This window comes from Rhizopus delemar, genomic scaffold (genome assembly GCF_000149305.1).
Source record: "Rhizopus delemar RA 99-880 supercont3.9 genomic scaffold, whole genome shotgun sequence".
Taxonomy (NCBI): domain Eukaryota; kingdom Fungi; phylum Mucoromycota; class Mucoromycetes; order Mucorales; family Rhizopodaceae; genus Rhizopus; species Rhizopus delemar.
In genome coordinates this window covers 145,778-173,218 of record NW_027137835.1, presented here as the reverse complement: position 1 = coordinate 173,218, position 27,441 = coordinate 145,778, and the positions used below count along the sequence as shown (strand labels likewise).

The 27,441-nt window shown below is 39.0% G+C and overlaps 10 protein-coding genes across 10 annotated transcripts; 8 read left to right on the top strand and 2 right to left on the bottom strand.

Moving 5' to 3' along the window:
* Positions 1-981: 981 nt before the first annotated feature.
* RO3G_11171 (uncharacterized protein) lies at positions 982-2,973 on the top strand (the record flags this gene model as incomplete). The annotated part of the gene is made up of 9 exons (XM_067665755.1): positions 982-1,030; positions 1,176-1,336; positions 1,384-1,731; positions 1,791-1,960; positions 2,018-2,411; positions 2,486-2,525; positions 2,591-2,619; positions 2,672-2,791; positions 2,968-2,973. The coding sequence occupies 9 exons, from the start codon at positions 982-984 to the stop codon at positions 2,971-2,973; spliced, it is 1,317 nt and encodes a 438-aa protein (XP_067521856.1).
* Positions 2,974-3,324: 351 nt separating this feature from the next.
* RO3G_11170 (mitochondrial 54S ribosomal mL46 domain-containing protein) lies at positions 3,325-3,766 on the bottom strand (the record flags this gene model as incomplete). The annotated part of the gene is made up of 2 exons (XM_067665754.1): positions 3,325-3,330; positions 3,407-3,766. The coding sequence occupies 2 exons, from the start codon at positions 3,764-3,766 to the stop codon at positions 3,325-3,327; spliced, it is 366 nt and encodes a 121-aa protein (XP_067521855.1).
* Positions 3,767-3,852: 86 nt separating this feature from the next.
* RO3G_11169 (uncharacterized protein) lies at positions 3,853-4,515 on the top strand (the record flags this gene model as incomplete). The annotated part of the gene is made up of 4 exons (XM_067665753.1): positions 3,853-4,029; positions 4,127-4,298; positions 4,361-4,428; positions 4,492-4,515. 4 exons carry the CDS (start codon positions 3,853-3,855, stop codon positions 4,513-4,515), a joined length of 441 nt encoding a protein of 146 aa, XP_067521854.1.
* Positions 4,516-5,958: 1,443 nt separating this feature from the next.
* Positions 5,959-7,265, top strand: RO3G_11168 (uncharacterized protein; the record flags this gene model as incomplete). Its single annotated transcript, XM_067665752.1, has 2 exons — positions 5,959-6,667; positions 6,736-7,265. 2 exons carry the CDS (start codon positions 5,959-5,961, stop codon positions 7,263-7,265), a joined length of 1,239 nt encoding a protein of 412 aa, XP_067521853.1.
* A 1,898-nt stretch (positions 7,266-9,163) lies between these two features.
* Positions 9,164-10,475, top strand: RO3G_11167 (uncharacterized protein; the record flags this gene model as incomplete). Its single annotated transcript, XM_067665751.1, has 3 exons — positions 9,164-9,238; positions 9,291-9,372; positions 9,424-10,475. The coding sequence occupies 3 exons, from the start codon at positions 9,164-9,166 to the stop codon at positions 10,473-10,475; spliced, it is 1,209 nt and encodes a 402-aa protein (XP_067521852.1).
* Positions 10,476-11,419: 944 nt separating this feature from the next.
* RO3G_11166 (uncharacterized protein) lies at positions 11,420-12,835 on the top strand (the record flags this gene model as incomplete). Its single annotated transcript, XM_067665750.1, has 2 exons — positions 11,420-11,605; positions 11,666-12,835. The coding sequence occupies 2 exons, from the start codon at positions 11,420-11,422 to the stop codon at positions 12,833-12,835; spliced, it is 1,356 nt and encodes a 451-aa protein (XP_067521851.1).
* A 599-nt stretch (positions 12,836-13,434) lies between these two features.
* Positions 13,435-18,870, top strand: RO3G_11165 (uncharacterized protein; the record flags this gene model as incomplete). The annotated part of the gene is made up of 4 exons (XM_067665749.1): positions 13,435-13,472; positions 13,527-13,800; positions 13,918-15,357; positions 15,412-18,870. 4 exons carry the CDS (start codon positions 13,435-13,437, stop codon positions 18,868-18,870), a joined length of 5,211 nt encoding a protein of 1,736 aa, XP_067521850.1.
* Positions 18,871-19,636: 766 nt separating this feature from the next.
* On the bottom strand, positions 19,637-20,419 carry RO3G_11164 (uncharacterized protein; the record flags this gene model as incomplete). Its single annotated transcript, XM_067665748.1, has 3 exons — positions 19,637-19,907; positions 19,958-20,061; positions 20,126-20,419. 3 exons carry the CDS (start codon positions 20,417-20,419, stop codon positions 19,637-19,639), a joined length of 669 nt encoding a protein of 222 aa, XP_067521849.1.
* Positions 20,420-22,735: 2,316 nt separating this feature from the next.
* RO3G_11163 (uncharacterized protein) lies at positions 22,736-24,127 on the top strand (the record flags this gene model as incomplete). Its single annotated transcript, XM_067665747.1, has 3 exons — positions 22,736-22,880; positions 22,946-23,444; positions 23,491-24,127. The coding sequence occupies 3 exons, from the start codon at positions 22,736-22,738 to the stop codon at positions 24,125-24,127; spliced, it is 1,281 nt and encodes a 426-aa protein (XP_067521848.1).
* A 1,721-nt stretch (positions 24,128-25,848) lies between these two features.
* On the top strand, positions 25,849-27,415 carry RO3G_11162 (tubulin beta-1 chain; the record flags this gene model as incomplete). Its single annotated transcript, XM_067665746.1, has 4 exons — positions 25,849-25,876; positions 25,963-25,979; positions 26,032-26,171; positions 26,230-27,415. The coding sequence occupies 4 exons, from the start codon at positions 25,849-25,851 to the stop codon at positions 27,413-27,415; spliced, it is 1,371 nt and encodes a 456-aa protein (XP_067521847.1).
* Between the last annotated feature and the right edge of the window lie 26 nt (positions 27,416-27,441).

Below are 27,441 nucleotides of genomic sequence, written 5' to 3'. Positions count from 1 at the left end.
CTGGTCCGCTTGTTGTAACCTAACACTTCATTTGGTGATTCAAATGTTGCAGGCTCTCGGGTCGGCTGCCCACAGTACCGGGACTGTCGGGTGCTAACAGGCTCACCCATTGCTTGCGGTCCCTGGGGAGTCCATGCGGTTATTCTGAATAAATGCTTGTGCTTTTGTTAGGAGGTATCGAACCAAAAGCTATTTTGGGTAACTTGATGAGCCATTACCGCTGCTTTGCATCGCTGAAGACAGGGTACGATTCAGGGCCTTGCTCTGGTTGTCATGAAGAGCTGCCAGAACCTACCTGGAGTGGTGTACTGTTGTTGTTTTGTATCCCGGATCGACACTCTTGCATTCCTTTAGTATGGGATTGACTTTCTGGCAACTAACCAAGGTTTTTCATTATGGATAAGCTGTCTATTGCTTGCAGTAAAGGCTTGATCCATCTAGGCGTCCAGACATGCAAGTACTATTTTGGCCTTGGGTACTTTCTAGGATGTAGCGCCAACAGGTCTAAGTGTAAGTGTATAGTAGGTAAGCTAACACTCTAAGATGGGGGAGGGGATAGGGGATATGGATATGGCTATGGAAATGTAATGGAATGTTTTTGATTGATTGGTTGCTTGGTTTCTTGGTTATTTGTTTGAGCACTTCTTGGTTAAATAGCTATATGATTACTTGGTTACTTGATTAAAACTTGTTGGTTAAATGGTCTTCTCAGTCATTGCTATCTCATGAATAATGTCAATAGAATCTATCGTCTATATTATCATGTCTCTCAAAAATTGTTATATTCAATAATAAATCTTATCAACAAGCTGTTCTTTCTTTGCCATCATCTGAAAAACAATACCTGTAAAATCTTTTAGTAACATGCTAAACCTAAGCCTTTACCACTTCATCTTTACCTTTCACTCCAGCAACTGTTTGGTTATCACTAGGAGCATTGTTTGGCTGATTCGTAAAGTTTTCGGTCGAAGCGGAGCGTAAATGTCTTCTTACTCAAGGGGAAGATTCAGTTTGGGCAAAAGTGCTTTTTGTGATGTGTGGTATTCTGTTTTCCTTGTCAAACAATGGATCCATTCTCAATCTAAATGATTGGAATCATTTAAAGGATTTAAACACAAAAAGAGGTGCGATCTAAAACATTGATTAATTTTGCATTGCTTACAAGATCAGATTAGGCCCTGATTCACAACTTTTAAAACAACTTAATGTCAAAGACTCCACATTACAATTCTTTTCAACAGTACTTCACTTGAGAGGCCCCGATGTTGTACCTCAACCTATAGAAGACTCTGAAAATATTTTATGTTGGAATGGTGAAATATTTGGTGGTCTTCAGGTAAATACAACAAAGCCAGCCTTTTTCTTGTTCTTAGTGGGTGTTAGGTAGAGCATGGTCAAAATGACACACAAGCCTTGATGAGTTATTTGAGAGAATCAAGTAGTCAAGATGAAATATTGTCCATTTTTTCACGTATTGAAGGACCCTATGCATTTGTATTTTGGCAAGCGTCCACCAAAAAACTTTGGTTTGGTCGAGATTGCCTTGGTCGTAGATCTCTGTTGACATGTCATAAGCAAGGCTCATTGATGCTTAGCTCTGTTGGTTTGAAAAGTGAAGGTTGGAAAGAGCTTGAGGCAAATGGTATTTATTGCATTGATTTCTCAGAGGAGGTGTTACAAGAAGGACTATACAAGATTCATTTATTTCCTTGGTCTTATTCTGAAGAACCTGTAACTAAACAAAATTACTATTTGTCTTAATGTATTTAATAACATTGTTTCTTTTGTAGTTGCTTCCTTTTCCTAGATTAAATACAACTATACCTGATCATTTAAAAGCTATTGAAACACCTCAGGTTGAGCCTTTAATCGATGAAGATTCAGAACAAACAGTAAATGATTTCATATCTGTTTTGAGTCAATCTGTCAAAAGCCGTGTTGCAGACATTCCTCATTTAAGGTACAAGAAGATTAGGAGAATAAGCAGAAAAGAAAGCTAAAATAGAAAGTCTGTTAGCCAAAAGAATGATGATGCAAGAGTAGCTATCTTGTTTTCAGGAGGAATAGATTGTACTTTTTTAGCAGCATTAGCAGATCATTATTTACCCAAGTCGGAACCCATCGATCTATTGAACGTAGCATTTGAAAATCCTCGTTCAGAAATGGCAAAAAACCGACCCAACAAAAAGAAAAACAAACAAAATGAAAAACCGGAACCTTCTGTCTTACCGCAAGCGACGTACAATACACCCGACCGTGTTACAGGAAGAGCAAGCTTGGAAGAATTAAGACGAATTGCTCCTGACAGAAGCTGGAATTTTGTAGAAATCAATGTGCCTTATGTGGAGGCATTAGAGTATCGTCAACACATTATAGATTTGATGTTTCCCTTAGACACAGTTATGGATTTGGTAAAAAAAAAAAAAAAAAAAAAAAAAACCCCAATGTTCTTATGTATACACGCAGTGCTAAGCTTTATTTTTAGAGCATTGCTATGGCATTTTGGTTTGCCTCTCGAGGCAAAGGTATGTGAGAGAATACATTGTTGTTTCTCACGTTTTTTAAGCTATATACTTACTGCGTTTATTAGGTTTTATCACTATAGATAATGAAGAACAGGTAACTTGTGGATTCCGATACTGAGACAAAAATACTGAAATATACAATATAGCCTTACTATAGCCATGCAAGAGTATTGATATCAGGATTGGGTGCTGATGAGCAGCTAGGCGGTTATTCCAGACATCGTGAAGCATTTCGTCATGGAAGTTGGGAACGCCTGATTCAAGAGGTAAAAATAAAGAACAGAGATGAAAAAAGACTTTGTTTATAACCATTTGTTCTCTGTTTCTTTCTTCTTGCAGACACAATTGGATGTCGATAGAATATCAACAAGAAATCTTGGACGAGATGACCGGATTATGTCCGATCATGGAAAAGAAGTACGTTTCCCATTTTTATGTACAGATGTAGTCAACTGGCTTTGTCGTCAACCGATTCATTCAAAGATGGATTTAAGATATGAAAGGGGTATTGGAGAAAAACTTTTATTGCGGCAGGCGGCTCGCAAAATTGGATTGGCCAACACAAGTAAGAATTGGAAGAGAGCGATCCAGTTTGGTGCAAAGACAGCTAAAATGACAGGAGAAAGCAGGACGGAAAAGGGTCAACACAAACTAACGTAATAAAAGAGTATCTATTTAAAGAAAAGACTGGATTGCTTTCTTGTATTCTAGGCTCACATACTCCCACAGTTCTTCTTTTGTTAGCCATGCAAAATCCACGATTTCTTTATCGTCTGGTTGGCATTGCCCTGAGACCCAATCAGCTCTAAAGAAAGAGACCTTGTTTTCATTTTTTTTTAGTAAAGCTGTACTATTTCCACTTTTTTTTTTTTATTTCTTACTCGAGCACCTATGGAATTTCGTTTGTTACTTTCTATAAACTCTTTTGGGAATTGATATTGATATATGCCAACAGGTTGTTTTATGTCTAATAAATGTGTTGATAATTCTGCACCACATTCTTCCTTTAACTCTCTTAAAGCAGCTTCTGATGCCGTTTCGTTCTTTTCTTGTCCACCTTGAGGAAATTGCCAAGCATGATCCTTTCTGGGTTTCTTGACTAATAAATAAAGCAGTTCGTTTGGTTTCCGACCCAAGTCATGCAAAGGTTTTTTGGCATTTGGGAGACTGAAATTGCTGGCAAGTGGTAATCGACGCAGAATAATTCCAGAAACAGCACGATAAGCTTCAGTGGTTGGCATTATTTCAATACCGCTTCTTTGAATGATAAAAAAAAAAGGCTTTAAAAAAAACTTATGTGCTTTTTTGTATAGTGACTTTGTTCCCAATGTCACAAAGTGATGTTCAGATTGAACATGATTCGATGGATTTAGATCCTCAATCTCTTTTCTCGCAATTTTCGCCAACACTCTTTTTTGATCAACCTGTTCGTACAAAAGACGATTGGTACATTCTTGCTGAACAAACAGTGCCTGTGACCATGGATGCTTTTTGGAAAACAATTGTAAAAAAAAAAAAAAAAAAAAAAATAGATCAAAGCAAGTTTCATACACTCAAACCTTATCTCCTTTTCCCCCACTCCCACCCCCCTTTCTTTTTAGGAACGCTGGACAGCCGAGCCTGAGTTGGTCATTCCTCCTGTTGAGAAAGCCGAGATACTATCCACAAGTGAAGCCACAGAGAATAAGATAAAGGTTATACTGAGAGAGCTTATTCCAAAGCGTAAATCAAAAGATACCAACTTGATGGAAGAAATATCTTACTATGAAAATGGTACCACTTATTTTCTTCTTTGCTATTGAAGTAAACGTAACACTCTCTTTTTTTATATACAGAACGAGAAGCTACAGTTGTATATAAACCAATGATTGATACTTCATCGCTACCATTCTATTATCCCAAAGTAAGTCGTATTTTAATGGATCGCAAGTATGGTAGTAACCAATACTTAGGTAAAATCATATAGCCTAGTATATCAAAGGTTAAATGAAAAGGGGTAGGATTAAATGATGTACCTATTAGCACGCTTCACATGTGCTAATTCCTTGTTTTGTATGTAGTGGACTATTGAAAATAGAAGCAATCCCTGATAACCCATCTCAACCATCCATGTCCTCTAAGCAGCAATATGCAATGAAAAGCATATTACACAAACTATTCAAATGGTGCATTCAGACAAGACTTGGATATAAAAAGAGAGCAAATCATGATACTTTAGTACCCAAAGAAGTATATCAATCAATGTACTTGCATCTCAAGTCAAAATATGGTCCCTATCTAGTAGAGTAACTAAACAGATGAACCAAGATATAGAGAGCAGCTTGACTAATAACACTTTCTTTTTTTCTTTTGGGTGAAAAACAGAAACTGGACAGAGAAAACGGATCCTAGGAAGTTTGTTTATGAAGATATAGCGATCGCTAGCTACTTACTCTGCTTGTGGAAAGAAGAAGAAATAAGGCTAAAAAGGTGCGGGTTATGACAGATAGATGTATACATGTACACTGATATATTTCGTATTTTAGAAAACCCACGTTTGCTGATCTTGGCTGCGGAAATGGTTTACTAACGTTCTTATTGGTAAGGGAAGGATATGAAGGTTATGGAGTTGATATTGCCGAGCGTAAGATATGGACAATGTTATGCAAAAGTAAAAAAGATATGCTAAGGGGTAAAACAATATACAATTTGTATGACAAAGATATTTTTCTTATAATTAAATTCGTAGTGGAGGTATTACACCCATCTCAAGAAAAGTACCCTAATATAGACTGGTTGATAGGCAACCACGCTGATGAATTAGTACCATGGTGAGCCTCTTTTTTTTCTTTAATAATTAATTGCACCTATTAAATACTTGAGAAATAGGATTCCAATCATTGCTTCTAAATCAGGAGACAATTGCAAGTAAGCAAACACACAAAAAAAAAAGAAAGGAGAACGGTTCTTTTACACAAAGTATTTAGTTTTATGGTTATCCCATGCTGCTTTTATGGTTTGGATGGTACAAAAGCATTAACACTCAATATGGCTGAGGGTGAAGGAAAGTATAGGGCGTATACAAATTATATCAAAAATATTGCTGAGAAGTCTGGGTTTATTTGCGAGGAAGATTACCTTAGGATACCAAGTACAAAAAACATAGCAATCATTGGCAGAAATAGATCAAATAGAGCTGATGAATCATTTATTCATGAAGCAGAGAGTAAGGTGTTTGTGCCCAGAAAAACAGACCGAGAAAAGGAGGAAGAGAGAAGGGAGGCGAAAAGGATGAAATCAATAGATTAATAAAAGATGCGTCCTTTACTTGAACAATCTAAATCTGTTAATAAACTTATTTTACCATTTATATTCTTTTCTGCTTTCTTTCCCATTTCCCTTTTTTTTTTTTTTGAGCTTCTTTTTCTTTAAACAAGAGCGTTTCTATGATAAAATGAAGATCACATCTACACCAACCATTGCGTTTACCATGTTACTAATATATGCCTGTGGCATAACTCAATCACAGATATTGAATAATATATCTCAAGTGATCGATCATATCGCAACTGACAAAGCCTTACCATCCAACCCTAATCCACCAGCGCCTTCTCCCGTTAACTCTCCTTCTGCAGCCCCTCAAATACCTTCTCCTCAGTCAAGTTCACCCCCTTCACCTCCTACTTTGCCCACAAGCGAGCAACCAAAAAACCCGACCACGGTCGCACCCGCACCTACAGAAGCATCCCCCAAAAGTCCTTCAGCACCTCAACCCACCAAGAACGATCCTCCTCCAAACGAGCCTACGCCTACCACACAACCCAAGAAACCTTCGGACAATACACCCACCGAGCCTCCTAAACCTTTTGAAAAGAAACCGGATCGTTCAGCGTCATCGAATAACAAACCAGACGAGTCTGCTACTCAAACATCAGCGCCCAAATCCCCCAATGGAATGAAAGCACCTGAATCATCCAATAAAGCCATCTCAACCAACGGTTCAGGAGATGATGCAGATGATAAAAACCAAGACATGTCCAAGACAAACAACCCTCCACAGTCCACTTCAGGCGTACCAGGCAGTGCTAAAACGGTCAATAACAGCGATGACAGCGGTAGTAGCAAGACGGGCACTATCGCAGGTGCCGTGATTGGCAGTTTAAGTAAGCGCATGATTCACAGACTAAAACGATGAGCCTCTAACCTATTTCCCCCCCCCCTCCTCTTTCAGTCGGACTCGCTCTTCTCAGTGGCCTTTTGACCTGGATCAATCGACACAAGGGTTGTGCTAGCAAGAGAAAGGCCAAACCGGAATTTGAAGACTATGGATTGGCCGATACCGATTTTCCTCAACACCGTTCACCGGCCATGACCAACACCCCCAATGCGATTTCGCCCACCACCCCTTATTTAAACGATCAAGGCAATTATTACAGCAAGGAAGAATTGAACAATGGTTACATGCCGTCTTATCCAGTCGTAGAGACCAATCCACATGTGAACAATTACCCACAGCCAGATTATTATTATAACAATAACAATCCGCCATTGGCTCATGAAACGAATGGAGGAGGAGGAGGAGGGGGAGGGGGATATTATGATGAGAATGGTTATTATTATGAGAACACGACCCATCAAACTTCAGGAGAATATTATACAAATCAGCAGCAGGCTTATCCCTATCCAGAACAATACCATCATAACGTAAACTATTATAAACCAGACCAAATTGCAGATGGAGCACACCATCCATACTCATGAATTCATTTTATGGATTTGTTTAAATATAAATTAATAATAAACGTAGGAGTTACGATAATACAAACGAGTTTTTTTTTTCAGGAGAAAAGTAAAGAAAAACGAGGGAAAGAAGGGGTTAATTACTGTTCTTTTTTTAAAAATAAAGATATGTTTTATTGTTTGAGAGATTTGTTGTGTAAATTGAAAAGTTACGATAGCTGGTATAAGAGTCAATAAAGATGATAATAAATCAATATTGGAAACAATCTTGTTCTTCAAAGCGATGAGATCATTACGTGGTTTGTAAACTTGTTGAAACAGACTATTTTAGGAGCCCACTCGTTTTTTATAAAAAAAAAAAAAACAAGGAAAAATCACGCAGAGTGAATGTTGATGGATAACCTTTCTTGTTTGTATGGATGATTGCAAAGTGATGACTTGAAGACTAAAAATAGAGATTGGTTATGTGGATTGAAGATTCATCTGATCAATGATTCCTTTTTAAAGTGTTGCTTCTATCCTCAAGCTTTCAATAGATCTGCAAGCATGCTTTTCATGCTTTTTGTACAAAATTAAATGAAAATAGCAGATGCAAATGACTAAATAAGAAAGCCATACTTCATTTTTAATTCTTAATTACGAAATTGGGGTAAGGTTCAATTGTTTCAAATACTCGTAGAAACCTTGTGCGTCAATTTGTGAACTTTGAATAAACCCCTTTTCATCCCATTGAGGAAAAAAAAAAGAAGATGAATCGTTATTAGCGTTGTGTGTATAAACATCAACAAGAACCTCAGAGCAAAACCTCTCCACGTTTATTTCATACAGCAGAGTTGAAAGAATCATCAAGTGTGGCAAACGACATGCTCCTTGATCTAATTCAAAGAATGGCTATAGCGATCGTGATATAGAAATAGCTGCTTTACCAAAAAAAAAAAGTGTTTATTGTCATTGACTGCTCAACGATTTCAGAAAAAAGTAGTTGTTATTCCATTTTTGATACACCAAGGACACATGCAGCACTTTATTAGAAGAGGACCCTGTATTATTCAATAAACAAAAGTCATTGGCGATCCTATAATCTGCTAGACTATTTCGTATGCATGCATGGTCTCTTGAAAGTAAAATGCTGTACTCTTTACCCCCTTACATAACGTGCATGTCTGATTAGCAAAAGAAGAAAAGGGTTGAATGCTTCTTCTCATCCAATCATGAATTGAATGTGATCTGTACAAAATGAATCGTTATTCTATCAACAAGTCAATCAAGAAAAAAAAAATAAGCTTTTGAGAGAGTTCTTGTTGTTATGATACAATTTCGTGTAACAAAACTTCTTTATCCTTCATTGCCTTGTATACTTTGGATACCTTAAAGATGTATGAAAATAAAAGAATGAAATTAATTTAGATAAATGACGTATTTCTTTACTTTTTTTAAACACGTTGTATTTTTTTAATCTTTAAATACAAGCAATTTGGTTTTCTTGTTCCATTTTTCAATGTGAATATATTCTAATCAATGATTGGATAAACTGGGATGAGCTTAAAACATTGGTCACATTTGTATTCCTGTCATTTTTTTTTTTTTGGTTACCGCAGCTTTTCTTTTCTTTTCATTCTTCACTTTTTATCTTCCTCTCTTTTTTTTTTTTTTGAAACAAGAAAAGAAAGAATTATATAAAAAAGTTTACAAGGCCTTTTCAAGCAAAAAAAAAAATATATATTTTCAACTCAAGCTTGTACATGAATTGTGCATTATCAAATTGGAGTCCAACATACAAAAAAAAGTATACAACAATACCAATTACAACGTTTTAAAGTAAAGAAAGAAAGGAAATAACAAGCCAGACACTAACCTCTTTTTAAAAAAAGAAATTTAACTAAGATTTTTTCCAGCAACAAAATTTCCAATTATCCAAAATGGCTGCAATTAATGTAAGACGCGATGTTCAAGATTCTTTTTATCGTTACAAAATGCCTCGTCTTCAGGCAAAGGTAAACCTATTTAAAAAAAAAAGATGGGTTTGTTTATTGACACGATTGTTAGGTTGAAGGTAAAGGTAACGGTATTAAAACGGTTGTTGTCAATATGGCTGAAATTGCTCGTGCTTTATCTCGTCCTCCTTCTTGTAAGTGCCAAGACGCTTTTCTTTTTTTTTAATAACACTTTTTCACACCAGATCCTACGAAATACTTTGGTGTTGAGTTGGGTGCACAAGTAAAATGCGATGATAAAAACGAACGCTATATTGTGAATGGGGATCATGATGCAAACAAACTTCAATCGACTCTGGACGGCTTTATCAACAAGTTTGTGTTGTGTCAATCTTGCAAGAACCCTGAAACGGACATTATCATCAAGAATGATGACATCCTGATGGACTGCAAGGCCTGTGGTGCTAGAAACACAGCCGACATGCGTCACAAGCTGTCTGCTTATATCGTCAAGAATCCACCCGCTGTTGCTTCGAAGAACGTTCGTAAGCAGCGTAAGGCCGCGACTGCTCAAGCCAACAATACAGGTGAAGATGCGACTGAAGGACTTGATGGCAATGACGCAGAGGATGCTGGTCATGGTTCGGACGATGACATTATTTCTCAACGTATTCAAAAGCAAGCTGCTGGATTAAACATGGAAAGTAAATTGGCTCTTGAGGATTGGTCAGAGGATACGAGTGAAGCAGCAGTTGCTCAGCGTATGAAGGAATTGAGCGTAAAAGGATCTGGAGCCTTTGCTAAAGAGGATGAGGAAGAGGAAGGAGATAACAAGTATGAGATCTTTGGTGATTGGTTAGAAACTGGCAAGACTCGCTCGGACCAGGAAATTGTGGAGAAGGCGGAAGAACTGGGTGTGTTTGGTAAATACAAGACATGCCTTGTGTTGGTCCAGTGTATCTTTGATGAAAATGTTGTATCTCAGATCCCTAGGCGAGGCGAATTGCTTGGTAAATTTGTGATGGATGAAAAACATCAAAAGGCTACGCTTGGTGGTATCGAGCGTTTGATTGGTCTCAATCACAAGGAAATGCTTATAAAGAAAACACCCAATATTTTAATGAAGTTGTATGATTTGGACATCATTGAAGATGAAGTCTTTTTGAAGTGGGGAGAAAAGCCATCAAAGCGTTATGTTGATCGTGAGATTTCAAAAGAAGTCAAGAAGGCAGCCAGACCTTTCTTGGAATGGCTTGAAACAGCTGAAGAAGAAGATTCAGATGAAGATTCAGAATAAATAAAAATAATAAAAAGGGGAGAACAAGTTTTTTGTAATATTGTTGTTCATGAAATAGATCAGGAGTAATAGAGAAAGAGAGAGAGAAAGAGAGAGGAGAAAGGATGAAACGATCAGGGAGAAAGATGAAAAGATGATAGAAAACAATAAAAAAAGAAAGAGGAGAAATAAATAAAAAGGCAAGTAGACCTGCAGAGAAATAGAAAGATTGTACGAATTTGGTAACAATGCAATGCAATACACATACGTTTCGATTGAGTACAGAGAGTATAAGGGGGTGTGTTCATGCTTGGATAGAAAGTAAAAATAAAATGGATAAAAAAGCCCATAAAGTCCAAACAACTCCAAATATAGCACTTGCTTTGCATATATAAACTTTACCTTTTTTTTTTTTTTTTTTTTTTTTTTTTTTTTTTTCCTTTTTTCTTTTCCTTTTAACTTTAATGGGTTTACTCAACTTTAAAAAATCATCTCGAAAACAAGGATCGAGATCGTCTCCGTCTCACCCTAAGGAATCGCACCATGTTTCTTCTACGCCTCTCCTTCAACCACTCAATTATTCTTCTCCTGCTCTCTCCAAGCCATCCGAATCAAGTTTGATGGATGACATTATGAAGGAACTCAACCCCGAACCTTCCTCACCCGTTCCACCCAGCCATCCTCCTTCCCCAGTGAAACACAGCAGCATGAGCAGGAAGCCAACCGTTCCTTTGTTACAGTTCAATCCCACCGTCCCTGCTCAGGACAATTTATCAGAACCAAGGACCCCATCTCCTAGACTCCTCGTTTCTGTAAGTAATCATCAACTGCTGCATAGTAGTGATGATAGTGAATCTGACACAGAAGAAAGCCAGGCATCGAACCAAAGGCATTCTATGCCTGTGATGAATAAGCAATTGATGAATCGAATGAAGGAAAGACATCGATTGGAGGTCAGAAAGACCATGTCTCCCTTGACACAGGAGGGTTTGAGTTCATCACCATCGATGCCAACCTTGTTTTCTGAAAAGCCTAGAACACTCGTTCAATCTCAATCCTTCACGTCTGCTTACAACATCACTCCTCAAAGACGTCCACAAAGTCAACTCATTCGATCTGCTTCGACGATGGCCAACATCATGCCAATTCAAGTAGGTTATTTAATAAAAACAGCTCACATCTAGGTCTTTAACGCTCCCTTGGTTCTATAGACACAACCTGACGTCGGTTTGTTAAAACGCCATGCTCCTTTAGTGACCTCTCCCTCCTACGTCCGACATTCGTTTTCTCAATTACCTCTTCGTCCTTTACCATCCACAGTAGAAGAAGAGGAGGTAGGAGAAAGCAAGGCCAAGTACCAGATCCATCGCTCCATTTCTGCTTATTCCATGTTGCCTGGTCAAAACCAGCAGGAGCTCAAGCGGCTGCAAGAGGAATTCAAATGTCAGCAAGAATTGCAAGAGATCAAGCGACAGCAGGAGCTCCAATTACAGCAAGAGGTACAGAGACAACAGCAGCAGATCATTGTTCAGCAGCAGCAGCAATTGCAGCAACTGCAGCATCAGCAGCAACTCTTGATTCAGCAGCAGCAATTTCAGCAGCAGCAGCAGCAGCAGCAACTCTTGTTACAGCAGCAACAAATTCAAAAATTACACCAGTCCTCACTGGAGATGGTCAAGGTCGTCGCCAGCCAATCCAAGACGGTCCAGGGAGGAAGGCCGTTGTATGAACGCAGTAGTCATCCAACGACGCAGAGTAGACGAAAGAAGCATTCGCATGGCAGTGAATGCCACAGTGGTGATCATACATGCTCTGGTCACCATGAAAAGAGGGTCGTCATGCCACACGTGGTTTCTTCTTTGCCACTTACCCCTGAATTGATTAAACAGCAGCATCAGAGACAGCAAGATGATATGGAAGATGAGCTCCCACTGTCGCCGACGACGATCAAATTAAGCAGTCGATCAGCAAGATCATCTACAAGTACGTTGATAGTCAAAGAAGAGGAAGAAGAGGAAAAGAAGGAGGAAAAGAAGATGAAGCTGCCGATGAAACTGAAAAGAGAATTAGAAAATATGCAGTTGGGCAGATCCATTTATTCTGTGCCTGATCTTTCGGTGCTATTGAGAGAATCAGAAGATGATGACTGTAGCTGGGATAGCATCGAGATACCAAAGAGAACAAAGAAAGTACCAGAACCGATCATGAAAGAGGCAATCACCCCTCTTCCATCCCTCTATCTTTATTATCTAAATGACTGCCATCGTAATCATCGTCATTCAAAGGAACATGCCTGTCACAAGAAATACAGCAAGAAGCATCCATGTCAGCGATCGTCTTCAAGGTACACACTTGTAGAAAACAGTGTGATCGGAGCATAAAAACATTTTTTTTTCTTCTTCTTCTTCACTGTCTATTTACCTTTGAACTATAAAATAATTATAATTTTACTTGCCTTATTTTTATTTTACTATCGACTATTTATTACTGCTTTCAACTTTCCTTTTTTAAAAGAAACAGTTATTTTTATCTATTTTGCTTTGTGTAACGGATACACAATGGAAAAGGACAAAAAAAAAATAATAAAAAAAACTTGCCTTTTACAACCGTTCCCCATCTTGTTTTCTTTTTCTTTTTTTTTTTTCTTTGTTCTTCATCACTTGGTTAGATTGAAATGAAGAAATCGAGAAAATCAAATTTAAAAGAGAATGGAGATCATCTCAATCGAGCAGACCTATCCACCTTATCCACTCTAACCACGGATAGCATTGCCAACTGTTTACGTACTCGCTATAGTGAGCATAAGATATATACCAACATCAGCTCTCGGCATATCCTTGCTTTGAATCCATTGAAGCCACTGCCACTGAATGATGATCAAGCCAGTCTGGAATATGTGGCGGCTTATAAAGATGCTACGGGCCATCCACCCTCACTAGACCCTCATTTATTTGATCTTGTCAATCGCATCTATTTTCATATGAGAAGAACAGGCAGCGATCAAGCCATTGTCTTGCGGTAATAAATCAAAGAGAGCAAGAGAGAACGAAATTGATTTATTTTCCCCCATAGAGGAGTGAGTGGCAGTGGTAAGTCCGATGTCCGTCAATTGACCCTCCGCCACCTTGTACGACTGAGTAGTCATAAGAAGGAATCCAAAGTGCAGACCCAAATCATCGAATCGCAAAGGCTCCTTGAGGCCTTTGGTCACTGTCAGACCAACAAAGGCACGTCCTCATCGCGTTATGGTTACTATTCAGAAATTCAATTTAACGAAAGAGGAAGGATGATTGGTTCCAAGATCCTTCACTACTCACTCGAATCCTCTCGTGTTACCTCAGACTGTGTACAATCCTCCCTGGATGGCAATTTCAATATCTTTTATTATTTATTAGCTGGTGTGTCCCCCGACGAGCGAACGACACTTCAGCTCCTCGATCCCTCCAGCTACACCTACCTGCAGAAATTCAGCAAGCGAGCCATCCTGCCGACGGACGCCGAACGCTTTGAAGACTTGAAGACGGCCATGAAAACCTGTGGGTTTAGAAAAGAGCAGATGGGAAGAATCATTCAACTCGCCGCCACCATTCTCCATCTCGGCAATCTCACCTTTATCGACCCTCAAGGCACGGGTACACAAGAAGCCGCATTTGTCAAGAACACAGAACTTTTGGATCTCGTCGCGGATTTCCTGGGTCTTGATCCCCACGCGCTGGAGAATGTGCTCACGTTCAAGACGACCCTGATCCGGAAAGATATCACGACCCTCATCTTGAATGCCGAACAGGCTTCGCTTCAACGTGATGAGCTCTGTCAGGTGCTTTATTCTCTCTTGTTTTCCTGGATTGTCGAGAAAATCAATAGCAAGACGTGTGTGGAAGAGTTCAATAGCTTTATCGGCTTGCTGGATTTCCCTGGTCTTCAATCGGATTATCCGGTCGCAGGATTTGAACAGCTCTGCATCAACTTGTGCAGTGAACACATTCAGGCCTACGTCGATCGTACCCTGTTTGAGGTCGAAGCCGATCTGTTTCGAGCGGAAGGGATTCATGTGCCCGAGGTGGCTTACCCATCCCCTGCCTTGAACCTGCTCACCCGGCCCAAAGGCATCTGCCACCAAGCCAATACCATGACCGATGTCAGCAAACGCACCTACACTGACACGCACCTCATGGACTCCCTGATCAAGTTCAATTCCTCCCATCCTGCTTTCTCTGTCAAAAATTCCGATACAAGTGCACGCCATTTTGTCATCCGTCACTATGGTGATACACCTGTCGAGTATTCCACCCAGGGATTCATCGCACACAACAACAATCAGATCTCGGTCGACTTTTTATCCCTCTTCAAGGGTGGCATGGACGTTCAACCTTCTTGGAATTCATTTGTTGTCGACCTGTTTGCCAACATCAAGACACAGCATCATCCAAAGCACAGCACGGCCATCATTGCCGCACAACAATCAGCCAAGCCCATGCGGGGACCCTCTCAACGCCGATCGACGCGTAAGAAGGGTAGTACGAACAATGAAAAGAGTGCTGGAGGAGAAGCAAATCTGAGTTTGACGATCCTGACCCAGATACAGTCTGCCCTGGACGAACTGGTCGATTCCCTTGAAGAAGCCAAACTCTGGACGGTGTACTGTATCCTTCCTAAACTCAAAGAATCTGGCAGCTTTGATCTCAAATGGGTTCAATCCCAAATCGGTGCATTCCACCTGCCCTCTCTCCTTCAATCACCCACCATTCACTATGTCGAATCCTATAGCCATCAGGAATTTCTCGAACGCTACGGCCACCTCTTTCCAGGCCTGGATACCACCCGACTTTTACGTTCTCAGTGTGAGATGGCAGCAGGCATCATGAACTGGACCACACCCAACATGTCCATTACACAACATAAGGTGACTATGCCCAGCCTGTACCCCCGTCCCACCTCTTATTTTTTTTTTTCCTAGGTCTTTTTAAGCGCAGCTGCATGGCAAGCATTAGAAGACCAGCTACGCTCCTTTGAGAAAGTGGAACAGCGACAAGCAAGAGATCATACAAAAGAAGAACCCGATACAGCGTCCCATCCATTCGCAGCCGCAGCCGCCGCGGCCGATCTTCCCTTACCGCCTCAAAACCATCAGGACAATGATATGGGCTCTTTTTATTCAGAGGATGAGTCCAATCCCTACGTGGATCACGACGATTCCTTTTACGGTTCAGAGACCTATGGCAGCCATCAAGGCGGCCTGGCTCTCATTCCTCAGCAAGACCCCGTGGTCGAGAACATGAACGAGACAGAGGAAGACGAGGCGAGGATGACACCCGGCCGTAAGCGGTGGTTGTACTTTGTCTATTTTTGCACCTGGTGGATCCCTTCCCAATGCTTGGTCTGGTGTGGTCGTATGAAGCGCAAGGATGTCCGTGTGGCCTGGCGTGAGAAGGTGACGCTGTGTATGCTCATCTTTTTGGTGTGTGCCTTTGTGATCTGGTTCTTGGTCTTTTTTGGTGAGCTCATCTGTCCAAAGCAGCATGTGTTTTCGACCAGCGAATTGAAAAGTCATGACAAGACAAACACCAAGGGGGCCTATGTTGCCATCCGAGGCGAGGTCTTTCATCTCACCAATTTTGCTCCTCATCATTATCCTCAGACGCTCGTGCCTACCTCCACCGTGCTCGAGTATGGAGGACAGGACGTGACGGATCTCTTTCCTGTCCAGGTATCTGCCCTGTGTGAAGGCGTGTCTCCCTATGTCTCGATGGATTATCGAATCAACTTGACGGATACCAATGGGCAATACCATGACTTTCGATATACTTCAGACGCCTATAACCCCAACTGGTACTATGACCAAATGACGCTCCTTCGCAAGAACTACAAGGTCGGCCACATGGGCTATGAGTGGAAGGCCATCTCTGACCAATCCAAATCAGAAACGATCATCAACGGAATCAAGGCCTTGCGTATCTGGGCAGTGATTGACAGCAGGATCTATGATATTACTTCTTATACCATGGGCGGTCGGTTTGCTCGTGGCCCAGGAGGTACGGCTGCTCCAGCAGGTGTGGACACCAACTTCTTGAACCAGCAGATCGTGGATTTATTCCAGCAGCAATCAGGTTCTGACATCAGCCAGGCCGTCAGGAACCTCAATCTGGATGCTGCCACCCTGGAGCGAGAGCTTGTCTGTCTGAGGAATTTATACTTTGTTGGTTTTGTGGATGAAAGAAATTCGGCCAAATGTCAATTCTCTACCTACCTTTTGCTGATCGTCACCTGTCTTTTGGCCTCTGTCATTGTCTTCAAGTTCATTGCTGCCATTCGATTCGGAGGCAGGCGTGCACCGGAGGAGCATGACAAGTTTGTGATCTGTCAAGTGACGTGTTATACAGAAGACGAAGGTTCGCTCCGAAAGACGATTGATTCCATTGCTCGATTGGATTACGATGATAAACGTAAGCTGCTCTTTGTGATTTGTGATGGTATGATTGTAGGTAGCGGGAATGATAAGCCCACACCACGTATTGTGCTCGATATCCTTGGGGTAGATTCCCAAGTGGATCCCGAGCCGCTCTCGTTTGTCTCTGTCGGTGAAGGCTCCAAGCAGCATAATATGGCAAAGATCTATTCTGGACTGTATGAAGTGGCTGGACATGTCGTGCCCTATATCGTCGTTGCCAAGTGCGGTAACCCTCGTGAACGTCAGAAGCCAGGTAATCGTGGTAAGCGTGATTCCCAACTGGTCCTCATGCAGTTCCTCAACCGTGTTCATTATGATGCGCCCATGAATCCCATGCAGCTCGAGATCTACCATCAAATGAAAAACGTGATTGGTGTCAGCCCTCATTTTTACGAATTTGTACTCATGGTGGATGCTGATACAGAAGTGATGCCGGAGGGTCTGAATTACTTGGTAGCCAGTGCTGTTCATGATTCAAAGATCATTGGTATCTGTGGTGAAACCAATTTATCAAATGAGAAGGATACCTGGGTGACGATGATTCAAGTCTATGAATACTTTATCTCTCACCATCTCATCAAGTCCTTTGAATCCCTCTTTTCTACCGTCAGTTGTCTTCCTGGTTGTTTCACCATGTATCGTGTTCGTACTGTGGATGGAAAACGTGCATTGTTTATCAGCAACGAAGTCATTGCGGACTATTCTGTCAATGTTGTCGATACCTTGCACAAGAAAAATTTGCTTCATCTCGGTGAAGATCGTTACCTGACCACTCTTTTGCTGAAGCACTTTGCTGATTTCAAGACAAAGTTTAATCCGGATGCCAAATGCCAGACAAATGCTCCTGACCTTTGGTCTGTCTTGGTCTCTCAGCGTCGTCGTTGGATCAACTCAACCGTCCACAACCTGGGTGAACTCGTCTTCTTGCCTCGACTTTGTGGTTTCTGCTGTTTCTCGATGCGTTTTATTGTCATGCTGGATTTGATCAGCACCTTGGCTATGCCTGCTCTCGTAGGCTACTTGGGTTATTTGATCTATACGCTGGCTACTCTGGATGGCGACACTGTGCCCATTATATCCATCGCGACCATTGCTGGTACCTATGGTCTTCAAGCACTGCTCTTTATCGTCAAAGGACGATGGGAATTCATCATGTGGATGCTTGTCTCTTTACTTGCCACACCCGTCTTTTCATTCTATATCCCTGTCTATGCTTACTGGCATTTTGATGACTTTTCATGGGGTAATACGCGTGTGGTTGTTGGTGAAAAGGGAAAGAAGGTGGCTGTGGCTGCAGACGAAGGCACGTTTGATCCCAAATCGATCCCCACCATGAAGTGGTCTGAATACGAACAGCAAATGCTTTCAGAGGACTGGAGTGATAATCACTCTCATAGCAGTGGCTATACACAAGGCAGTCGAGGCTACCCTCGTCCCTCCCCCACAGGAGGAGGCTCTGTGTACGGCGCACCTTCAGCCATGATGATGATGCCGATACCTGACAACATGAGCGTGCACTCCTCTGTCAGAAGCCAACAATTACCACGTCAAAGTATTGGCATGGATCAAAACAGCATCCTTTTCCCTTCCTCAAACTCTATGCCAATGATGCCTCCCCAAACCGCTAGTTCTCAAATGCTTCCTTCAAGTCGGTCCATGGCTTCTTTTGCCCCCGCTCATCAATTCAATTTACCTGGCCAATACATCCCTATGCAGGCCTCCCCACAATTTAATCAAAAAGCAGGTAGTAGTCGTTCGTTGATGATGGATGGATTTGGTCAAGGAGATGGCATCAAGAATGAAGAAATCATGATGCAAGTAAAGCGTATACTTGAAACCGCCGATCTAACCAAGGTGACAAAGAAACAAGTCCGTGAAGAACTACAAGCCTTCTTTGGTGTTCCGATGCAAAGTAGAAAAGACTATATTAATGCATGTATTGAAAACATATTACAAAATCGTATCTAAAAAAAACCAAAGCAAAATACCCCATTTTTCCACGTATGTGAATAATAGAATGTAATACGAAATAATAAAAAACTGTTTTTATTCTTTATTGTTGAATTTTAGATAAAGCATATTGAGGGTATTTCTCTTGAATAGACATGATTACAGAATCCATATCATAGCAAAGTGACTGAATTGCTGTATCCCATTTAATGATCTCCAACATTGATTGCTCCACACGCAGGTTGTTTTGAAATGTACCATTGGCAGCAGCAGCAGCAGCACTGATTGCATCCGCTCCAGATTCTTCGTCCTGAGCAGCCCCACCAGACTCAAAGGAGATCAAACCCTCCAGCTGATCGATGCTGCCTACCATTCTATTCTCCCCTATCATTCGTGCTGCTATCTGTTCGGCGTGTTCGGTCGAAACGTTCAATAAGGTGGCTAGCTCGTCTAGTCGAATGTTGTTGTAAATTTTAGAGGCTGAAAGTAAGTTGTGTTCGATGATGGCGCGGTCAAAGACGGTCGTGTTGTCTGCCAAACGCGCCAGATGATGAGGCTTGAGTGTACTGACAAACCCAGAGACTTCATCAGGACGAATGATCCGTTCGAGATATGTCTTTTCGAGAATGGAATAAGAAGAGAGTTGATGTGTTCTTTCATCCTTGTATAATGTAGCTAATGTACGTGATCGTTGTGGGCCTGCTCCTGCTAACACTGCACACTGTACTGCTGCCGTCCTATGATAACGAGTGAGTTGGGGTTGTTTGGGAATGAGTTTCAAGTTTTACAAGCAGAGTATCCTTTCATCTTCTGGTATCTTTCCGACATAGCTTAATTCATGGTATTTTGAAGAAGCTTCCAAGAATTTGCGTTTGGCATCCAGAATGCGTGCTTGAGATAATTTGTAGGTCAGTGATAACAGTGCATCATCAGAGCTCGCAATCAATAAAGCAGCACGGTTTAAATAAGCCTCGGCTTGAACTGCCTCATCCTCTTCCAAAAATAATTTCACGATGCGCATATACACCCTTAGTTTATAATCATCTGAAACAGCACTAAAATAATACGATTAATGCGATTTTTTTTTGAAGTCGTACTTATTTACCGGTGTCCTGAGTCAAGCGGTATGCCTTGTAAAGTTCTAGCTGCTTCTAGATTATCTTCTTCATTTTCATATACATCAGCTAATTTTTCTCTTAATTGCGACAGCTACATGGTTATGTGTTTTCTTTTAGTTCAACTTGTCTCTTTTTTCCTTTTCACTTTTCTTTACCGATTCTTCAAAACTAACTGCACGGGGTTGAGTACGTGAGATGGCATAAAGTAAAAGTTCTTTTTGAGTTGCGTGATTTGTTATTTTATGATTAAATAAAGCAATGAATTCAGATAAAAGTTGCCTAGAAATCACCAAATTCACTTGTTCATTCAAGACAGCGTCAATATAACTTTTTAAATCATGCGTGTTGTTAGATAAAAGAATGTCATCTAATATAGAACTAAATGCGTCTAATTTTTCTTTTTGGTGAGGAATGGAAATGCATGCTTGTAGTCTTGTTTCAACATCCATTATGATCAAAATTTAAAAAAATTACACACAAAAAAATACAAAAAAAAATGCAGGAAAGATATTTTTTCTTTTTTTTCTGCTTGGGTATTAATTTTTATTTTCTGAAGGACGATTGATTCTAACTTGTTCCCATTCATCGTCTGTTTTTGCTTGTAAGCGCTAGAATACTTCAAATAAGCCAATGATATGGTGTATGATATTTACAACTTACAAAGTACTCTTCTTGTAAACTTAATTTACGTCTATTTTTATCCATGCCTATAGCTTCTTCCTTTTGTACCTAATTAAAAGAAAGTTCAGTTTCTTCTTTAATGGCTGCAAGTTTTACAAATTGCTGTCAATTACTTTTGTATGTCGTCTGTCTCTGTGATCAAATTTTGTTTGAGTTAATTGTGATAAACCAAATGAACCTGCAACCATAATTGTTAAAAATGGCAGACCAAAGAATAAAAACGGTTTCTTTTTGGCTTGTGACGCAAGTGCATCAAAGGAACTCGACTGCCCATAAGGCCTATTTTCAAATTTCACCATTAGAAAAGTTATAGAAAAAAAATATCATTGCTGAGTTCAACACAGCCCATGAATACATTGCTTTGATTTTGAATTCAGACGATTTTTTAATTTTTTTAGATAAAATGAAAATGAATTCCAGGCTATTTGTCTTCAGTGAATTTAGATAGTAAATTTCAAGTTTAAACAAAAATAAAGATATGCTAGAGATAAGGTATGCCATTATGACTGAAGGTTTATATATATAGTAGTCTTATAGCTGCTACAACATCTTGCTTGTAAGAAAGATACAAATACATGTAGGCAATGTCACTTGTTAATGAAACCATTACTGCTATTTTCTATGGTTGTTTAATGTATAATTGGGCATGAATCATACCAATCACATACAACTTATAATTAAAAGCCCAGATAACAAATAGCTGTAATTGTCAACATCAGATTTAAAATAGCCACAAAATAACCATTTGGATTTCCTTCAACAAGAATATACGATTTGATTGATGTGTGGAGTTTTAGTCGCCCATATACTATTCCCTATTTAGGCCAAGAGTAGAGAGAGACATTAGTTTCTTTGCTACATTAACGTCTGCTTACCTGAATATATTTTTATTCTTTGTTTTAAATCTTTGGATTTCTCATTGTAGCCTAAAATACATCAAATCAATGTTTAAAATAAAATACATGTAACCATAGAAAAAACAGAAGCTGGAATCATTGAAAAATTATTACTCTGATTGCCTAATAATAGATGCAAAGTGAAAAGGCCGTAGAAAGTTTTAACAATACAGTAAAGACTATTATTTGTGGCAATTGCATATCCAGAAACTGTAGATGTTAGCAGGTTTCGTATACACAAAATGGCCTTACAGATCATGACTATGGAGTCTTTTTTTTTTTTTCTTACTAAAGTTGAAGTCAACGGTAAGTGAAAGCAAAGTTCAAGTGTGAAGCAAGAAAATGGAAAATTAAGCAACAAGGAATGAATGACTCTTTTGACAGATACTCTAGCTGTAATATAACAGATCACAGTACAGCATGTTCTCTTTGCAAGGATCATATATTATCCAAAGTAAAAGACTTACACAAAACCTTGAAAGTACAAAAAAAGTTTCTTTTGATAAACGTGTTTATGAACGTTACAACGTTAAATTCAAATATAATAAATCTTGTAAGTGAAGATACACAACAAATTATATTCAGAACTCAGCTATTTGCAAACCATTATGCTCTTCTTCATGAACAGAGAGATACTCCTAATTTTACATTTAAGCAATTGTTTTAGTATTCTATTTGTCAGTTAGAAAGCAAGAGACCAGTCACCAATAAGAAAAGCTTCGATTTTGTCCGAAAAAAAAACTTAAAATTGTCTGAAAACACCGTACCGAGGCTTTCACAATTTCAGCTGAATTTTAACAAAGAGTAGTAAATAGCTTAAAGCAAAAAATAAAAATAAGATTGAAAGAGAATATTGGCCGTAGTAGCTTTAAATAGATCACCGGCGCATATTTGTATATTAATTTATATTGATTGACAAAGTATATGTGTTTCAAAGGGTGTAGTACAAAATGCTAGAATTAAAAGATCACCCACTAAACTAAATTTATCTTCTTATTTTTTTACGTAGATCTTTTTTTTAGTATCTTTTCTCTTTCTTTCAAAAGTATGTCAACAATTAAAAACTATATTCTTTTTATTGTCTTTTTTATATTTTCACTGCTTATACCAACCCTATTTTATACATTTCACTATAAGCCTATATCTATCTTACAAGAAAATGACAGGAAACCTTTTGCTTATCCCCCTATGGTTAAATACAGTTACCGATGGCCAAGTACAAACCCAAGCATGCCCATAAACAAAGAAGATAGTCTATTCAAACAAATAGACCGCAAGTATTGTGGTAGCGATAGATGCAGGTTTATTTTACCTGTTGTTATTACCGAGCAAGGTAAATAGGAAGCTAGAACAAAAAATAAAATAAAGGAGAATTAATCTATTTATAAATAATTATAGAGTCAAAGGCACAAATGCATTTTAGACAGCTTGCATTTTTAGCTGGAAAGATTGGGCGTACGATTGTATTGCCAAATGTTCATAGTTCTCACTTGGGCGCATGTTTATCTAGCCCATTTGATTTTTATTATGACCAAATAAAGTGGTTAAAAGAAAATAGAAAAGGCCATTTCAACTACATCACTATGAGTGAATTCAAAGCATGGATAAAGGAAAGACAAGCCGTGGGTGTTCTTCCAACCGCTCAAGAGATTCATATTCAAGGAAGTCAAAAATCAAAATTATTGAAAAAACAAAAGAACTGCTTTAAATCTTCCTTTGATTTCTCTGATAGACCCATCAGTAGCTACCAATTTTTAGACATTTCACATCCAAGAAAAAAGGATGGAAATATTACACAAATAATGATGAGCCTATTAGGCGATCAAGCTCGCGAATATGAACACATCGGTGGTTCGGATAAACCCGTAGATGTTATCAATCTCTTTTATGACAGAAGGTAAAAAAGAAGTACTCCATGTTAATATACTAAAAGTCTCCTCTAGATATAACTTTATTCGAAATGAAGGAGCCAATGTACCTATACCTTACAGCCAAAACTTAGTAAACATCGCAGATAAAATTTCCTCTCAATTAAAACCCTACATGGCAATTCATTGGCGAATGGAAAGGCTAGAACCTCTCTCAAATTTAGTCCCCTGTGCGGAAGATTTGATCGAAAGAATTCATAAATTAGACAACAAAAACCAAGAACATCAGCATCCTAATGTTTTTCTGTTGACAGATTACCCACATTTATTAAATGCAACTGGCGCAAGACCAGAATCAAGCTCCTTTTATTCAAATCAGTTAAGACCAGAACATCACCAAGCAATTCGGCACCTTTATGAGCATCTTAACGTTACCCTGACATCTGCAACAGATCGCCCGATCCCGTATAAGGAGTTGCCCTCAACGAACTGGAACATTATCCCTATTGATACACATGCTGACCAAAGCATATTGGGTATCATTGATAAACTAGTGGCCATGAAAGCTCAGTGGTTTTTCGCAGGCAAGCCTGGTGTTTGTGCTAAATCAAGTAGCTTTACCGGTCGTATCTCTGTTAGTCGTTTGAAAGCATTTAGAGAAGGTGATAAAGATATTATTGTACCACTTGAAACATTTAATATGCCCTCCTAATAATTGTCTATATTTGGTGAAATTTGAATATAAAAATAATAGTTACACTGTAATTAAGTTGAAATAAATAAATATTGTATATGTGTGTCTTATAGTGCTCTTTCTATTTGCACATATGTGTATTTACAGCATAATGGTATTACAAATCAACCTACTGACTCTATTTGGTTCCCTGAAGAGTAGAAGAAAAGTCTAACGTAGATAGCTCTATTACTAGGACAGTAGCCTCTATCCAGGTCAACTCCGCTCTGTGGCAAGTAAGAAATGAGAACACGTTCAGAATGAAAAGTGTGCCACATTCTTATTAAGCTAAGCAAAGGGTAGTGTTTTAAAAAGATGAAAAGTGTTTGGCTCTGTATTCAGCATTTAATGAATCATAAGTACAGTTTAATTTTTTTCAAGAAATAAATGAAACTGCTATTATCTCTTTGAATAATAAATCTCCCTTGTCATGGGTGAAAAAGAACAAGCGAAGTCAATTTCAAGGATAATCTCACTGTTGAAGATGTGGCGAACTTGTCATAGACTATTTTTTTTTTTAATAAGATAAAAAGAATGCTTTAGAACGCCCATTTCAAAAAAAGATTGAGACACTTGAATACAACATCTTTCTATAGGGAATCAGTCTATTAAACTTTGAGTGAAAAAAGAGCCATAATAAATTTTATCATCATCACAAAAAAAAGTTGATTGTAAAGAGTTTTGAAAAATTTGATTGCTTCTCAGAAGAAAAAAAAAAAAAGAGAGAGAGAGAACGTCGGAATTGGGAAAGGTCTTTTAAAATCGATTGCATAGACAAATAAAGCAAAAAGATACAGAAAAATTGAAGCTTATATAATACTCTGTTCTAGTGAAACTATGTATGATGAATATGGGCCGAGTAATGGGTATTAAGCTATCAGCTCGACGAATCGGGATTATCCATTCTTAAGAATAAATATCTCGTCCCGAAAGAAAGGTTGAAAAGTTAAAACAGTCTTATTTTCTTGGTGTAACTTATTTTTTTAGGCAGTAAATAATGTATTTTGTGATGTATTCATGCTGCAAAGAACCCACACGTCTATGAATAGGAAGGCTTTTTGAGCCCTATGGCCAGACGGAAAGCAGAATATAAGAATCATGTCAGCTTTCGTGTAACTCCAAATAAATAAACAAACATTGCATTCAAAATTTGGTATGTATTTGTCAAAGCAAAGAAAACTACTGCATTCATTAAATCAAAGAAAAACACAAAGAGAAGAGCTATTGCTATGATTTCTGTTCCCTTCCTTATTCAATCTGTACAAATCCGAACCTGTACTGAAAACAATATAGAGTTTCACTCCCTTAAAATTCAGGTACAAAAACAGTTGTTCTTTATTACTCCGTCACCTATCAAGGGGTTGAATCTCCTTTTGCTCCTTTTAAGAACATTCGCCTAAATAGTGTATTTATGATACATGTGCTAATCTCTCGTTTATAACGAAAAAGAACGAAAATAATAGAGCAATAAAACAAAACAAAACCGAATCTTTTCTCGTCTTAGGAAAATGCCACGTTTGTTTTGATTGAAAGAAGAAAAAAAGTTGACACTATTTTGAAAGTCAGAATATATGAAGTATATGTGTTTCTCTTTCAAAAATACACGTTTACTCCTTTTTTTCTTTTTCTTTTTCTTAAACTTTTCATATACCAAAAAGCATTCTAAAACAACTTATACCCAATAGCAATAACAATAAATAATGAGAGAAATTATTCACGTTCAAGCAGGTATAATTATAATAGACACAACCCACTTCATCTCACTCATCTCGCATCTTCATCTCTTTCTTTTTTTTTTTTTCTTTTTTTTTCAGGTCAATGTGGTAACCAAGTAAAGTGTGATATATACTCTGAGATATATTATATGCTAATGTAAATAATAGATTGGTCAAAAATTCTGGGAAACTATCAGTCAAGAACATGGTATTGATTCTACTGGTGCATATGCTGGTGATAATGATTTACAACTTGAACGTATTAATGTTTACTATAATGAAGGTTCAAGCGGTAAATATGTTCCAAGGTAAGCTCATAATAAACAAAATAGTTTATTTCCTTGATATCCTCAACATGCTATTTAGATCCGTCTTGGTTGACCTTGAACCAGCCACGATGGATGCCATCCGTGGCAGTCCATACGGCCAACTCTTCCGACCTGACAACTTTATCTTTGGTCAATCCGGTGCTGGTAACTCATGGGCAAAGGGCTATTACACTGAAGGTGCTGAATTAGTCGAATCTGTTTTGGACATCATTCGTAAGGAAGCTGAACACACAGATTGTCTTCAAGGTTTCCAACTTTGTCACTCTCTTGGTGGTGGTACCGGTTCCGGTCTTGGTTCCCTCTTGCTTTCCAAGATTCGTGAAGAATATCCTGATCGTATGCTCTGTACTTACTCTGTTGTTCCCTCACCCAAGGTTTCTGATACTGTTGTTGAGCCATATAATGCTGTCTTGACAGTTCATCAATTGGTTGAAAACTGTGATGCCACTTTCTGTATTGATAACGAAGCTCTTTACGACATCTGTTTCCGTACTTTGAAGTTGACCAACCCCGCCTACGGAGAACTGAATCAGCTTGTGTCTGCTGTCATGTCTGGTGTCTCCACCTCTTTACGTTTCCCAGGTCAATTAAATTCTGACTTGCGTAAATTATTTGTCAACATGGTTCCCTTCCCTCGTCTTCACTTCTTCATGGTCGGCTTTGCCCCTCTTACTGCTTTCGGTTCTCAGCAATACCGTAACTTATCTGTTCCCGAATTGACTGCTCAGATGTTTGATGCTCGTAACATGATGGCTGCCTCTGACCCTCGCCACGGTCGTTACTTGACCGTTGCCACCATCTTCCGTGGTCGTTTGTCTACCAAGGAAGTTGAAAACCAGATGTTGGCCGTTCAACAAAAGAACTCTTCTTACTTTGTTGAATGGATTCCCAATAGTGTCAAGACCTCTCTCTGTGATATTCCTCCAGTGGGTCTTAAGATGTCTGGTACCTTTATCGGTAACAGTACTGCCATTCAAGAATTGTTCAAGCGTGTCAATGAACAATTCACAGCTATGTTTAGAAGAAAGGCTTTCATGCATTGGTACACTGGTGAGGGTATGGATGAGATGGAATTCACTGAAGCTGAGTCTAACATGAACGATTTGGTCTCTGAATACCAACAATACCAAGAAGCTACTGTTGATGAAGAGCTTATGGATGAAGAAGATTATCTTGAAGAAGAGGAAGAGGAAGAAGTCCTTGAAGAAGAAGAAGAAGAATAGTTTTTTTAATATAAAAAATAAATAAA